This window comes from Danio rerio, chromosome 22 (genome assembly GCF_049306965.1).
Source record: "Danio rerio strain Tuebingen ecotype United States chromosome 22, GRCz12tu, whole genome shotgun sequence".
Taxonomy (NCBI): Eukaryota; Metazoa; Chordata; class Actinopteri; order Cypriniformes; family Danionidae; genus Danio; species Danio rerio.
The window spans coordinates 12,308,168-12,325,109 of NC_133197.1; the positions used below are offsets into that span (position 1 = coordinate 12,308,168).

Here is a 16,942-nt window from a genome sequence, read left to right on the forward strand (position 1 = left end):
GAGGCGACAGCACTACCTACTGCGCCACTGCCTCGCCATTTACAGCAAATAAACTAATGTAAATATTATCCCGCCTGCTTTTTGAGCGCTGACAGGCGAAGGTCTTACACGTCTATAATTGGTTATTGTCTTTACCTTCTCAACAGAAAGAGCTTTAGAAATTTAGGCGCTGTTCACCAATGGCGGGAAGAGCAGCCGCCGTTACAGTCTAAGTTTATATGTGCATAAAACGCGGTTATCACAGGTAATCCATAACAGACACAGTGGAGAAAACTTGCATATCAGTCACGCTCAAGTCTGGATAAATAAGTTTCTCTTTAACAGCCAAGAGGAGAGGAAAAGTTACCTCACAAACAGGCCAGCGGGTCAAATGTCCAAAGTGTGTGTGAGAGAGAGAGGCAGAGATGAAGTTTTACAGCATTTCTCCCTAGTAGTGAAATAGGAGCTTGTGTGCTGTGTTGCCTTCACTTGCCCTCTCATCCGTCCTTCATCATAGTATTGCGACATCGCGCATAGGAGATAAATGACGTCAGTACTTAATAACCGGTTATGATCTATTACTGAACTGATATCGATCATTTTGACACCCCTAGTAACGAGTAACGATGCAGCACATAAAAAATCTATCGGAGTAAAAGTATTAAACTCATAGAAAACGTGTGCTTAAGTAAAAGTGGAAGTAGGAGGAAAAAAACAATACTCCAGTAAAGTACAGATACTGCCTTTTAGTACTTAAGTACAGTAGTGAAGTAGTTCTACTACGTTACCATACATGTCTGGTAAAAACAAAACACACAAAACAAACATTTCCCCCACAATATCTTCCTTTGTGTTCAACAGAAGACTGAAACTCAAACAGGTTTGGAACAAGTGAAGGATGAGTAAATGACTGTAAAAAAAACTGTAATTATAGCACACTGATATTCGTTTAGGGTTTATTATATTCTATTAGAGCTACTTCCGACGACAGACAAAAGAGTAAAGATTTTACAATAGGTGAAGACAGACAGCAGATATATGAAATTAACGAATGAACATACCTTCAGAAGGGTCTTATATGTGGAAGAGGCGTCGATGACATCTTTGTCAACTGTGGATCTGCTCTTCTGGGAGTTTGATGAGTCCTTCTCTCCTTTATATAGCCTGCAAGAAAAGATGATGCTGATTTTTTGTGGATATTTCCAGCAGTTGGAATTGAAAAGAAACTCATTCAGGTGCTTACTTTAGTTCGTTGCGCAGCTGCTGCATTTGAGACTCGTACAGGTCAATAATGTCCAGAATCCTTTAGAGACACAAAAACACTGCAGTTTCTGAAAGCCTGGTAACTTATCAATTAATCGAATGCAATTAACAGAATTTTTTCATAATAAAAAGAATGTATGAATTAATTTAATTATTTCAATACTTTTATCCAATGTTCTGTTGCTGAAAATGACAATTTTAATAATAAACATAAATATAAAAATGTATTGCTATATTAGTGTGTTTATTATTATTAAGACTGGAAGGGCATCTGCTGTGTAAAACATATGCCAGAATAGTAGGAGGTTCATTCCTCTGTAGTGACCCCTGATAAATAAGGGACAAGGCTTAAGGAAAATGAATAAATTTACAGAGTTTAAACAGTTTATTGAAAGTTAAAATAGTTCCCCATAATTTTCTGAAATGACCGCTTTTTTTCCACCCCAATTCACAAATATTTGTAATAAGTGTGAGACTCACTGCTGGTCATTGGTGGAGTTGGGTCGCGCTGATCTGTGGAGGATCTGCTGGAAGGTCTGCTTCTGTCGGGTCGCCCGTCTCTCCTCCTCCCGCACTGCATACTGGAGCTTCTTCTGCAGCCGAGAGGCCTGCTGCTGCTCCTGAATCAGCTTCTGCTCCACAGACTGACAACACTTCTGTGCGGGCACAAACATCAACAACCACTATAATAAAGGGCAAGCATTCAATTAAAGCTCCAAAAACTGTTCATATGTACATACTCTACAACCAACTTCAGAACAGACAAGAGATTAATCATCCCACTATAAGCCCTGCCTACTGACGTTCAGTGGCAAAACAGCTAGCACTACGTACACAATTACTATAATCAGCTGCTGAAAATGATCAGCTTTCTTATCAACTCTTCATGTTTCTGGAAAACAACTGGCAATTCTGAGTGGGCTTCACACAGGTGAGTGAGCCTTACAAACCACCTGTAGGTGACGCACTCTCATTCATTCATTCATTCTCCTTCGACTTAGTCTCTATTTTAGTGGTTGATACAGTGAAAGCATAAGTTTTACGCAGCGGATGCCTTTCCAGCCGCAACCCAGGATTGGGAAACACCCATTCACTCTCATTCGCGCACACACAATACAGACCATTTTGTTTATTCAATTCACCTATAGCACATGTCTTTGGACTGTGGGGTAAACAGGAGCACCCGGAGGAAACCCAGGCCAAACAGAACCGAATGGCCCAGAAGGGACTTAAACCAGCAACCTTCTTGATGAGAGGTGGCAATGCAAACAGTTGAGCCACCGTGCTGCACTCTTTCCCTCGTCATATCTATCAGACATCTTTTTTTTATGTACCTCATACTGCTTGAAAACACTGTGCAATTCTGAGTGTGCTCCACACCGGTGAGTGGGCTTGACAAACCACCTTTTGGACTCTCTCCTCTCTTTCAAACCTATTTTTTGGTTTTGGCACATCAATAATAGAGAAAGACAGATTGTTGTCCTTTTGTAAATAAAAATAGAGCAACACTTTGATGTTTACAGGATTCCCACTTTTTAAATAAACAGAAAAGATAAGGACTTTCAAAAACTTATTAAGGGGCTGATCACACAGAATGTGTTTTTTGTGTGTGTGTGTGTGTGTGTGTGTGTGTGTGTGTGTGTTGAGAGGTGCATCTGTTGACTGGTTTACTAATGGCCATGAGCGTTTTGTGCGCTGCTTATGCGTAGTGCGCCATTGCGAGATGTGTGCTTGCAGTTAAAAAGTCAACTCTGTTCGGAAAAAGCGGGTTATGTCAGTCGTGTCTTTTTCAAATGAAAGCAGAGGTGTGTAGTGAAGACGACTATAGAGACTTTTAAAGATGGAGGAGAGACTAGTGGTCGCTGTTTCAAGTTATCCAGGGCAGTATAATTACACAAATCGTGAATATTACTATAATATTAAATATTACCATTATAACATAATAAACAGCAACACTCGCGCGCAATATGCAGCTGTTTCAGTTGGTACCTGGTGACAAAATGCTCACAGCACTTTTTTTTTTCTTGTCAACAAAAAAGGCAGTGAGGTGTGCCTCGTGTTTTTGAAACGTAAAAAATTGTATTCAGTGTGATCAGCCACAAATGCACTGTTACATTTAAGCACGTTAATATTTAATTGACAGTTTTTCTCAGTGGCTTTGGTGCATTTCTCACAACACTATTCACATTTGCACAACAGTTTAAGCATTTCTCAAAACAACTAGTCGTTTGTGCACATCCTAGTAGCAGTTTCTCATTCCTTCCAACAAACAGCAAATGCTTTTGGACATGCATCAATTGCCTTCATACAACTCTCTGCTGTTTTATAACATTTTCATTTCTTATGTCATGTCAGTCAAAATTAACTAAACTTGTGAATGCTGAATAGTCATTCCAGATAAAACTAATAGTCCTCATTTCATTACTTGAGTCATTACATACAAAAATGTTGAACTAGTGTCAAAATCTGTCAACTGTAAATTATTTAAAAATATATTTTTTCCTGAAAATGTCTTCTAAATTGAACAATTTGATGAATGATTTACAGACCTGTGTATGTTGTAGGTTCAGTTACAATATGTACTGCAATATTGTTTACAGTTGTGCACAGCTCTACCCAAAGGGAGTTTGTTTGTTGTAAATAAGGCTGTATTTATTCTTTTGCACAATGCTGTGAACAAATTACAATTGCAAAGAGCAAATGCAGTAAAAATGTGAAACATACATATTCAGTGTCTTGTACTCAGATACCTAACTAAATGCAGTGATGTCGAACTTTACTGTAGTTTTCAAATGACTGAGCAAGTAGTATATAGTGCTGTCTTGAGCATTTTTAGGATGTGTCACCCAAATCTGACTTTTTTTGCAGTGGAGTAAACTTTCAACGATGAAAACATGACAAAGCCAATTGACTATCTTGTTCATAAACAATGTTGTCGGGACTTTTTATCTTGATGACTCTGACACTTTGATTGACATGAATACTTGCTTTTGAGGAATGAACTATGCATGTTAAGCAAGTGACGTGCTTTTGCAGGTTATCAACTAGGTTTTGCAGTTTGTACAAATTGTACTCATTTGAGAAATACATTTACTGTTGTGCAAATGTAAATAATTTTTGCACCAAAAGCACCAAAGCGACAGAAAAACTGTAATACTCACATTAAAAATGTCAGCGTGATGATTTTTTAAGGGGTCATTTTCAAAAACATTTTACTTTAATAAAAGTTGTTGAATTCAAAACTGGAAATATTCAAATTCAGTTTGTGAATTATTTATTAAATGTGTATTATTTATCACAGCTTTTGTACAAGATTTTCATTAAGTTTTTTATTCTGTTTTTGACAGCAGCATGACAATTGTGGAAATAACCACAAATCTCAAATGTAAATCAAGCACTTTAAAGACCTGTGTTGGTACTTTCCAGGCTTGAATCCATATGTCTGAATTCAAATACTTTCAAGAAGCGTAAGACTGGGAACCCTGTGTTTAACTCCTAAAATAATCCATATTTTAACTAATTATATCAGTCAATGAGCCAATCACCCATTCATGAAAACAGTTTGATTGATTTCCAAATGAATCAGCAGTTTTAAATGAATTGATTCAGTCATTAAAATTGAAACCTGCTGCCACCTACTTGTGGTTTTAGTGCTATAGATTTGAGGTCTGCATACAGCCGCGGGACCCGACCAGATTTCTTGTGGCGCGGGAATAAATTTCCAAATAAAGCGAGGGAGCGGTCGGTAACAGGTGTAACTTTGGACGGGAGCGAGCGGTCTAATAATATCGCTTCCGACTCCCGAGCAAGCCAGCACGTATATGTATATGTGTGAATGAGACAGCGTGATGCTGTGTTTAGCTTGATTGTTGCTGTCTATGTGTGTGCGAATGAGAGAGAGCTTTGTGCTGTCTGTGTGTGTGTGTGTGTGTGTGAATGAGAGAGGGCGTAATGCTGTCTGTGTGTGTCACTTGCTTGGTGCTTATGTGTGTGTGTGTGTGTGTGTTTGTACAGACATGCGTGGCGGGTAGAAAACGCGGTGGGTCGGGCAGCGGGACAACAAATGCTGAATATAAGCGGGAGCGGTCGGGTTCGAGCTAAAACCTGACAGGAGCGGGATTCAAAACTTAGTCCCGCGAAGATCTCCACTACAGATTTTATCCATGACAGAACAAAATCATCCAAGAGCAGTACAAAAACCCACTTAGGAAATATTGTTTAATTATTACTATTGTAAAAAAAAAAGTCAAGATATGATTTTGGGAGATTTTTTTGATGTGGTACATCCTATTTTTAAAACTCTTACGTGGAATAGTGAGGAGGTGATTATTTTCCTTTTCTCTATGCAATGACATGAGCCAATCATTACAGTGGATGTTTATTTACAAGACTATTTACAAGTCATGCCATTTAACTTTGAGCTTTTTGTTTTAAGAATGAGACCAAAAATGATCAAAATAATAACAAATAAAATATATAAAAAAGCCTCATTATCCTCATTTTTAGTGACACAAGCCATGTCTACAAGCTCGACACATCAGATTGAATGCAGATATACCTCAGCATCTCTCTTCTCCTGCTGCAGCTGCTGGAACTGTTGGTGCTGTTGGGCCGCTTTACTAATATACGAGTCCTCCAGGTCTTGAACTTTGACCTTGACCCCGTCCAGGATGTTCTCCAGTTCAGCGGCCCTCTGAGACTGACGGGCGGCTCGCGTCTGATGCTGCTGCACTTCCTCTCTGGAAATAAACAAACATACATTTTAGAGTACTGTTTTTTGCACTTGTCTTTCTGCTGTGTTGTGGAATGAGCAGGAGCTGGTCTGTGCTGTCAGATGATCTCATATCCCTCCACTCATCCTGCATTATATCACCTTACAGCAGGTGGTCGGCACTACTGACACTTGCATTATTGAGCATGTGTTTGACAGGAGCAGCGTGTCCAGGAGTGTCCCTAGAGGAATGACAAGTGCTGAACAACTCAAATATTCAAGAGCCATTTGATTATTTATGATGAAATTCCAACAAACATAAAACATGCATAAGTAACACTCAGCCTACAGGTCACAATGCAGAGAAAGACATTAAATTTGGGAGAATGTGTTATTTGGTTTTATTGATACAGACAATAATAATGAGAAAGCCATCTATTTGATCAATCTTTTACTTTTACTTGCTACATATTACATCCATAAATGCAAACTCTCCAATAATAAACCGCTTTTAAAGGTATGAATTATTTACACTTATTTATCTATATACACACACGCATATGGATGAATGGAAGGATAGATATCTTATGTTTTTTGTTATATTTTAGTATTATTTCTTTAATATTGTACTTTTTATTTATTTTTTCTTTACTGCTTTATCCTCCTGGCTTCCACTATGTTTGTTCTATATTTCACAATGTCTCACTATAATGTAACTATATGTATTAAATTATAGTACTATAAGTAGAATTATATATGTCCATACATTGTTTAATAAAAAATATATAATAAAATAAGGTAAGACAATAAACATTTGAATTATGATGGTTCTCACACCATTAAGTTTTTTTTTTAATAAGTAATCTGAAATTTTTGAGCTAAAATAAACATTTCAAGGTGACAATTAAAGCCAACTTTCATCCAAAAATGTCATTATTACAATTTAATAATAAATGTTTTTAGAACATTATCCATTTTTATATTAACACTAAAATAAAATTATAAACAATTTTTAGCATTTGTTTTTGCATTTTTTTCATAATAGTAACAATGCATCATGTTTCCAAATATATGTCTTTGCTAAATAAAACATAGTAATACACATACAATCATAGTGTACAAAATAATTTAACTTTTTAGATTTCAAATGTTAAAATATTTAACCCTAATGGATAAAAACTTTATTGTTTTTCATTAATCATTAAGTCAACTTTTACATTTACAAAAATTACATTATGTAATTATGCATCAACTATTTTTTAATTTATTGTTTGTGTGTACACAAACACACACACACACACACACACACACACACACACACACACACACACACACACACACACACACACCTTCATTTAGACAATAACGAAAATATAATTGTCAGATTTATTGACAATTATATTTATCAATACAATAAAAACAGTAATATTATAACAAAATAATGTGACTTTCACTTTTGTATTACAGTAATATAGTAACAAGAACTAAAGGAAATATTGATTTGTCATAATCTAAAATGTTATAAATCATTCTGTAAAACATTCTATTTTGGTGACAAAAATAAGATATTTGTATACAAGTAGTAAATACACACACACACACATATACTGATATTTGAATTTTTTTTTCTTAAAAAAACTATATTTATTACAAATAATTATAAAATTATTTCGAATTTATTTAACTTTTAAAACATATTTGGCCTCTAAGCAACACTAAAGGCATGTTACACTAATAATGAAAGCTAGACTCACTTTAACTGGCTGTTGGACTGAATGAGCTCTTGAATTAAACCTTGTCTCCTTTCAGAATCCGATAGCATCGTCTTCAACATCAAGCGGACATCAGAGGCAGACTTTCGCTCCAACAAAACCAACTCTACAAACACAAAACAAGTATCACCATTAGTTCTTTTTTTCAGTTATTGTCAATGACTAATATCTAAACTACTATAATTCTTATTGTATACTTGAAAGATATAATATTTGCGAACAGTTAAAAAAATAAAATAAATATAAAAAATAAACGCAAAAATTAGGACTAAAATCATATTAGAAATGTGTTAATAAATTTAATCCCATAATTTAACTTCAAACTTTAATAATCCAATAATTACATTTTTTTCATAGTTGCAGCAACAAATTATTAAAATGAGATAACCTGCAAGGTTCTTGTTTTCCTTTGGATCTGCAAAGCTGACAGGTTTAAACCCGTGATGCTGCAGCAACCTGTTTACAGCGTCCCATTCTCTCTGTTCTTCCTGCAAAAGCATGACATATGCAGCGTGCATTAACAACAATAATAAACTAATGCATGGAGAAACAACTGTAAAACTATCAGAATCTCCACTTTTGTGCTACCTGAAACTGGCTGTAGGTCCACAAAAACACATATGTTTTGTCCCTGGATTGCAAAGCTTGTCTATCCATGCTCGTCAGTGAAAATCACAAATGAATGATGAGCTATTGCACTATTTTAAGCATCTACTTGTATCTTCTACTTTTTGTCTGACTTGATCAGGGTCTGTCCACCCACAGCAGATGGAGGGAACAGACCCAGATCAGATTACTATCCCAAAGAACAATAAGAAACACCTCCACACGCTGGAAAGACAAAAGGGCTCACCTGCTCCATCCCGATCAGAAGCCCTGTAAGAGAAAACACATAGATGCTGAGTTTGCACTTTATTGAAATTGCACTTTACCATTTTAAAAGGACACTATATACTGTATAAATCCAATTTAACAATGTTTATATACTGTCCAACCTATATCATAACTGTCCTAATTTAAACTGTAATGTAGTAATATATTATAACTGAAACAATAATTATTGTGAAAAGCGATACACAGATAAACTTGAATTGAACCGAATTAATGTTTTTTTTTTTTTTTTTTTTTTTCCACTTTCGCCAATTGGTGCAGTTTTTTTTCCTCGCCGCTGACGCCACTAGCTTGCATGGTTTGGGATCTGTAGACCTGCGCATCGATGGATTGCTCTTCAGTGTTTGGACTAAGTAGTGATTATTAAAACACTGATCTGAGCTAAACTGAACTGAACTTAAACTTTGAAAACTGAAATACACCATTTCAATTTGCTATGATCTTTTATGTGAAGCTGTTTTGACACAATCCACATTGTAAAAGTGCTATTCAAATAAAGGTCACTTGAATTGAACTTAATAAAATGACATGTCATTGGCAGATTTTTATTTTTAAATGGAGATTTTTGTAAAACAGAAATAAAAAATGCATTTGAAGTGAACTGAAATTTGCTAGCAAGAATACTTTAGTTAGGTAGCATACTATTTATGTAATGTTTGTGACTTCCGAGCAAGGTATTGCGTGCTTATACCATCAAATACCTTTTTTGGTAGGAGTTTTGTATGTTGTTTAAGATTTTACAATAAGAAAAACTATGTGAATATATCTACTTTGACGATTCATCTGTAATTGAATGTAACACTTGCTATTTTGTGAGGTTTACGTGCATTTTCTGAATGAAAACATAAAACAGGGCAACGTTGTAAAACATACGTACACAATCTTTGTTTACTGTATAACTCTATAGATCTACGTCGACGTTTCATGTTTAATATAACTTGCTATTTTGCGAGATTTACACGCATTTTCTGAGTGAAAACATGGGCTAAGTTGTAAAACGTGTACACAATCTTTGGCTTATAACTCGATCTATAACTCACAATACTACCATGTTCACCAAGATAAAAACCCTAGTATAACATTCTTAGAAGTTAATATAATTTTAGGGGCCACAAAGTTAGCGAAACATTAATAAAAGGGGCTAAAACGTGACAGCACACGGTAGATACAACATACAAACACTGAAAACGCTACATGAAAAATAAGGTCTACAAACGCGGCTAATACATTTCGTTTACGTTAAGTGTTTTGAGCAGTATTATTCTAAATCATACCTTAAACCACAGACGAGCTAAATTGTAGCAATTAAATCTTCAATTTATCGTTTTATAAACAAGAAAACTCGAGTGTGTTTATTGATTCAAATAACAGCGGAAACTGACACCGACGAAGTGCTTCCTGGATTTAGACCAATGGGAGAACTGAATGAGCTAGCCACGCCTACAACGTAGTTTGCGCCACTGTACTGACGTTTCCCTCTTAAGAAAAAGTGGTGTTACAACAAATGTCCACCAGATGGATGCAAAGAATTAACTTTTGAATATGGGCTCCCTACCAGACTCTTATTATGTAAATACATTGTAAAATATTTATTATGAACAGTTGGCATTTTTAGTGCAACTAAATGTAATTACATATTAAAATGTACATAACTGGCAAACAAGACTTCAGCAGATATGTTCCACAATCTTTCAAAACATCCTTTCAGGTTAGTCATTTTGAACAGACAGCATTTACTAAGCCTCTAATCTCACTTCACAGATACTGCTCTTCAAAATTTACGGATTCTGTGGCATTTTGTGTTGCTCTTTTTGCTGCATGCTGTGTAAAGGGCAGCTCTCCGTATGAAGGTCAGCATGCAAATCTCAGCACCGTCTGCAAATAGAGAAAGAGAGAGAGAGACAGAACTTTTGGGAATCTTTTTGTTTAAACAGTTTGTGTCTGTAAAGCCAGTTTTCCTCACCCAGGTTTCCAGAAGCTGTATATGAGCAAATGGTGAGAAAACATCAACAGAACTTCCAAGCAGGTTTTATCACCAATATAGGTAAATATATAATTACTATTATATTATATAGGAAAATTACTGGACCAATGTTTCAATATGTTGCGTGTCAGTCTTGAAAATAAAAATAGGTGCTGGAAAAAGTGCTTAAAAGTCCTTGATTTTCATTAAGCGCCTGTATGAACCCTGTCATATGTACTTGCAACATATATTTCATAAGTGTATGAATGTGACAATGACATATAGCCTATATTTATGAGGTCCAAGCAACAATTTCCATGTTTTGATGAATAGGCTACTATGTTAATACTTTAGATTTAAGTAAAACTTTTTTTTTTTTTTTTTTTTTTAACCTGCAAGCACAGTTAATGTTCACACTATTTATAATGTTTAAATTGGCTGACAATTATACATATTCATAATAATAGGAAATAATCTGCCTCGTTTTTTAACTGTGCACAGCTGTAGCTGCTTAATTAGGCCCACAACACAACTATATTTTAATACTGGTCATTATGTTGGTACTTGGAGAGGAAAAACATTTATGAGGTGGTACTTGGTGAAAAAAGTTTGGGAACCACTGCTATAGATGAATTACCATGTTTGTAAACATTCAGGATGCACGCGCAGGAGGTTGCAGAAAATAAAAAATCCACAGCGTTAACATTTAAATCAAACAGAGTTTGTTGTTGTATTAGAGATATATATATAATATATAATGTTGTTGTATTAGAGATACATATAATATATATGTCTTAGATATATATATATATATATATATATATATAATAGAAATTACAGTATTAAAACAGCTTGTCACCCAGTAATAAGCGCAGTTATTAAGCAAAATTAACGTTAAATTGAGCAGCGTTCTTCTGACAGCTCTATTTGCGATAGCACCCTCCCAATGGATATTGGATAAGACGAAATGGCCAAGCATCCAGCCCCAAATATACAATCTCATTGAAACTCAAATAGATTTTACAAAAGAGAAGTTAAAGGTCTACAAGTCTTTGGATGCCAACAATTCTGTTCTGTGTGGTCATATGCAAGAAATAATGCTCCACGATGACCAGATTCAATACTATGTAGAGCTAAAAACCGAAGTTCTGCCTAGCCAACGACAAGGAAAGAAGACGAAACTGTGCTAGGCCTGGGTAATCATCAAAAAGTAAAACAACTGCATTCTGACGGCGAACAGTATCTGTAAGGCAGGGTATGTGAACTTACATTCTTACATTTCATTCTTAGCATTCAGTGTCAGCAGTTTAATTCACCATATGTAACTGTTTTTCCTGAAATCATTTCCGCAATCAAAAACGAGTAATGTGTATGATTCAGCATAGCGTGAACTTACCTGATATGAAATGGGAACTGCAGAGTCCAGCATTTTTAATTAGGTCCTCACTTCATTCAACTCCCTTTAAGCCAAAAACATCTGCGGTTGGCATTAAAGCAGTGTGGTGTATGGTAAAAGCTAAGTTTTTTTATTTTTCGAATTTGGCATCCTACCGCACAACACGACATGTTTGCTTTTGCAACCGGGAACCCATGTGACGTCTTTCGTGACGTAGGTTGGTAGGCGAAAATGAACTTTTCTGAGGTAATGAAATAGGCTGTGTCTTGTATAATGTCAAAATTACCTTGGTAACTAAAATATAGTCAAAAGCCTCAGTTAGCCTTAACGTTACCACCTTTAAAAAATGTGACATGACCTGATAATTTGCTTGTTCCAGACTGCTGTCTAATAAGAAGTCTAGACATGTCACAAGGAGCTGGATGCTTGTAGAAGTTGTGAAATATATTAAAGATACACCTAACTGTTCAGTTCTGGTATGCAGAGAAGGGTTGCAGAAAAGAGGAAGTATGTCTGGGTGCAACACTCAAAGAACTGCATAATGACTGATAAGTGAGGTTACAGCAAAACTCCAACTGTTAATATCAGTTGTGCAGTGGTGGGAGTAACGAATTACAACTACTCACGTTACTGTAATTAAGTACATTTTTGGGGTAATTGTACTTTCATGAGTAAAATTTTAAGCCTGTAATTTTACTTGTACTTGAGTACAAATTAAGCTGAGTAATCTACTTCGTTACTTTCAAAATCACAATTCGTTACAGAGTACTGTAAATAAATTAATATTTCAACCACGCACTTACTAGCATTTCGGTAGCCAATAAAAAAAGCTCATCTTAACGGACCAATGAAAAGCCTGGTACATTATTTGAACCGAAAAACAAGTTCAGGCTACTGCAGATTTACGTGAGCTGACCGTCATCAAACAGTCATAAAGTTATCGATTGTCATATGGAGATTTAAGACAGAAGAAATGAGGAAGAAATAGCAGAGGATGAATGCCCATGGCCACACCCGGAGGAGCTGTTCACCTAGAGGTACATGGGGAAGAAAGGGGACAGCTGTGCTGATGCAGAGTGGATAGCTGTTATCATCTAAATATGCTAATTAAATGTATGCCCAAAACTAGAATATCGCATAAAAGACTGCAAATAAAGCAGCGTTTCTGTCCAACAAGTCGAAGAGAACAAAATCGCCACTTTCTGATTAACTGGCGACAAATATCAAAAGTAAAAACTTTGCATCGGTAGGAGCAGCTGCGGGAATATATCTTAATTTAATAAATGACTTGCGCCTCAGAAGGCAATCCTGACCCGCAGTGAACGCGCGCTGGTGTTTGAAGGAGCGAGACACGGAGTGCAGACACTCTTGACAATTCTGGAGGTCATTAATAACATAATACTGAAATGGTTGAGACGGTTTTGAATGACCAAAACAACATGTTTTACAATGTGCTTAGCCTGATGGTTTGTCCATTCACACACATTTTCAAAAAATGTGCGCATTACAGCGTTTCCATCAACCTTTTGTATGTGCATATCCAAAATGCGCATAAAATAATTGGATGAAACCTGCCCTCTGCTGTGCCATCTGGCTTACACAGGGTTCCCGGGGGGGTCTTAAAAGGTCTAAAATATAAACATCTTAATTGTAGGCCTTAAAAAGTTTTAAATTTGCTGTTCTATGTCTTAAATATGTTTGCACAGGTCTTATTTTTCCGATGTACATGTAACGCTACTCCTAATGCTCATTTAAATAATTTTTTGTTGTTGCTTGGTTTCGTAGCGGTGTAGTTCTTTATTTCACTAGTCATATTGTAATTTGCTGTATTACAACTATAAATAAGACCAGCATGTAATAGCTCAGCGCGCGCGGCGAATGTGACGTCATCGCCGTGTTTGCAGAGATTCACTTTGGATGCACACGACATGATTTCGGGTGAACAGTTCGCGCGGCGCCGCGTTTGATTTGAGTTGAATATGAAACAATGAAGAGATTTTGTCTGTAACAGTACGACTGTACATACATCTTAACGATCCGACCATGCGTGAGCACCATAGAAATACCTAGATGACCAATAATTCTTGGCTAGAAATTGCAAAAGCCAAAGGACATGTTTTGATAAAAAGTTTGGAAAAACCTGGGGAATAAGTTTGTTACAACAAAAAAGAAGCCATGGCAAAAGTGGAGACCCAGATGGTTTTAATATTACAGAAAATGTTTTTCCACCATTTATAGGTTTTACACTGATATATATTTTTTAAAGTTAAAACAATGTAACAAAAATTAAGTAACAAATGATGTCTTTGATAACTGGAAAAGAAAATATGAACCTATCGGCTTACAGTATACTGATGCCCAATTTCTAGGCTTTAATGATGATGATGATGGACAGGATTGTTGGACCATTATTGCCTTTTCAGCTCATAAGTAGAGGACAGAAACTAGCCAGACAATGTGTCAAATGTTGAGGGGGCAAAATAATTAAAAGTTTTAATTATTTTTTTCTATTATTCTTGAAAGAATAAAAAACTATAATTGTAATGTAACCCATGTTCTGTTGTCATTGATATTTAACTTTAATAGGTAGAACTGTCCAAGATGTGAACAAAAGTGAGTGATGCATCAAAGTTTGATTTAAAAAATCTTGAATAGTTATAAAACTTTATAATTATTCATTAATATTTTTTTTGGCTTAGTTCCTTTATTAATCAGGGGTCGCCACAGCGGAATGAACCGCCAATCTATCCAGCATATTTTACACAGCGGATGCCCTTCCAGCTGCAACCCATTCTCATTTACAACAGCAGACAATTTAGCTTACCTAATTCACCTAAAATGCACGTGTTTAGACTGTGGGGAAAACCAGAGCATCTTGAGCAAACCCACTCAAACACTCGGAGAACATGCAAACTCCACACAGAAATGCCAACTGACCCAGCCGAGGCTCGAACAGCGACCTTTTTGCCTTGAGTCGAGAGCGCTACCCACTGCGCCACCCCGTCACCCAACTTTGTAATCATAATAAATTATAAAAATAATAAAAAATCATTCTTTTTAAAATCTTTAACAATATTAATGATATGACGTAGTTTCGGTCTGACTTTACGGTGGGATCCTTTTGACTGGCCCCTGATGTTTTAAAGAATATCATAACGACAAACACGTCAAGTATTAAAGCCTCGTCCATTTCGTGAGGTGCGCGTCAGCGGAGGTGTGCAATAAGGAGCCAGACGAAAGTTTAAATCAGCCTCAAAATGTTTGTTTCTTTGTTTTTTCTTCCTGTACATCAATAGTGCATCTAACCTGTCTTCGGTACTGTTCAATTTAAATAATTTTATTTTACCACAAATTTTGTGTTTTTGCATTTTCTCTTGCATGCTTTTGATATTGTGATATAGGTCTTAAATTTAATACTTTATGGTCTTAAAGAGTCTTAAATTTGACATTATGATATCTGCAGAAACCCTGTTACAAGACTTCAGTCTATAATCTAAAAAAACACATTATGGTAAGAAGACATAATTTCATTTGTGTGATATTTAATTTATTGTTAAGGCACTAGGCAGTGTTGTTCTGTGGTTTCTGACAGTTCAGTTCGCGAATTAGGTAATTAACAAAGTTTCTCCATAATTTTCAAGTGTTTTTTTTTTTTTATTAAATCATCTATTGATCGTACAGATAAGAGAGGCATCATTTGAAATGATAAAAAGTCGATTTTTATTTGTGCATATTTCTGTTGTCTTTATACTCAAAATAGCAAAACATTGTTTTTGTCATTGTTTTTGTTTTTTTTGTTTTGTCTTGCTTTGTATTGCTATCGCCTCAAAGCAAGAAGTTTGTTGGTTCAAACCCTGGCTGAGTCAGTTGGTGTTTATGTGTGGAGTTTGCCTGTTCTCCCCATGTTGGCGTGGGTTTCCTCTATAGGTGCTCTATAATTATGATCTATAATTAATGCTGTATACACAGTTTTAAAAGTGTTTATACTATCTTTAAATGTGTTATGTAAAATGTGTTTTACTGCCTGGATCTTGTCTGACTCCGCATTTATGGATAATTGCACCAATACCGCCAGCTAAAAAAGTAATTTGTAATTTGAGTAGTTTTTATGAAGAGTAATTTGTACTTTTACTTGAGTACTTTTTAACACCAGTACCTTTACTTGTAATTGAGTACAATTTCAGCAATGTAACAGTACTTGTAATTGAGTAAAAAAATTTTGTACTCTTACCACCACTGCAGTTGTGTATATATACTGGAGTCAGGGTAATGTATGTTAGTTGCGAACCTCTTTCATGTAATTCTTGTGTTGCATTGGGGTAACGTAACATAGAGCTCTGTCATCGAATTATTCATTTGTATTGAAGAAAAGCCTCTCCTGGCCTTTTTTATTGAACATGCATGAAATTGGCTTGATATTCCAACAGTTAGCACATCAAAAATTACCTTGGTAACTAGTCAAACATGTCAGTTAACCTGTTTGCTTATTATCTTTATTTTAAAATCAGAATGAATTCACCAGATTTAATAAAAAACAGTGGAACACATTCAGTTAAAGCTTTGTTAAGTATTTATGTAATGTATGTAACGCCTATGCAATGTTACTATGAATACGAGTAATATAAAATGTGGAGATACATTCGTCATGTTGCATTATCTCACTTCACATCCATCTATAAATTTTATCTTATATATAGTCTTAATGATAAGATGATGTGTGAAAACTGTGAATTTGGATGCTACTCCCCTGCTGGAAAAAGTGCTAGTTTAAGTTGGTTCTTGCTGTTTATCTGCTGGTCAGGACTATCTTATGACCAGCATAACCATTTATAATTAGGGCGGATTTAGTGATTTAGGGACCTTAAGCAATCCCAGCCCTGGGGTCCAATTCCTGAAATTCACCCTTTCCACATTTATTGAATGTTTATTTATATTGCTGTTTGTTATATCACTCCATCTTCTTTTCT

General features: G+C 35.6%; 1 protein-coding gene across 11 annotated transcripts in view; it reads right to left on the reverse strand.

The window, feature by feature from the left end:
• The window catches only part of cep70 (centrosomal protein 70), a 22,337-nt gene extending 12,342 nt beyond the window's left edge, over positions 1-9,995 (reverse strand). For 3 of the 11 annotated variants that reach the window (XR_012397294.1, XM_017353091.4, XM_073936179.1), the window contains exons 1-8: positions 9,891-9,995; positions 8,314-8,601; positions 8,114-8,213; positions 7,708-7,831; positions 5,801-5,981; positions 1,723-1,898; positions 1,223-1,282; positions 1,041-1,143 (exon numbers count right to left, since the gene is read on the reverse strand). Coding sequence is in view for 10 of the 11 variants with exons in the window: in XM_017353091.4 (XP_017208580.1) it covers positions 1,041-1,143; positions 1,223-1,282; positions 1,723-1,898; positions 5,801-5,981; positions 7,708-7,831; positions 8,114-8,213; positions 8,314-8,382 (813 nt within the window). In the remaining variant the exon portion in view is untranslated. 11 annotated transcript variants of the gene reach the window in all.
• Between the last annotated feature and the right edge of the window lie 6,947 nt (positions 9,996-16,942).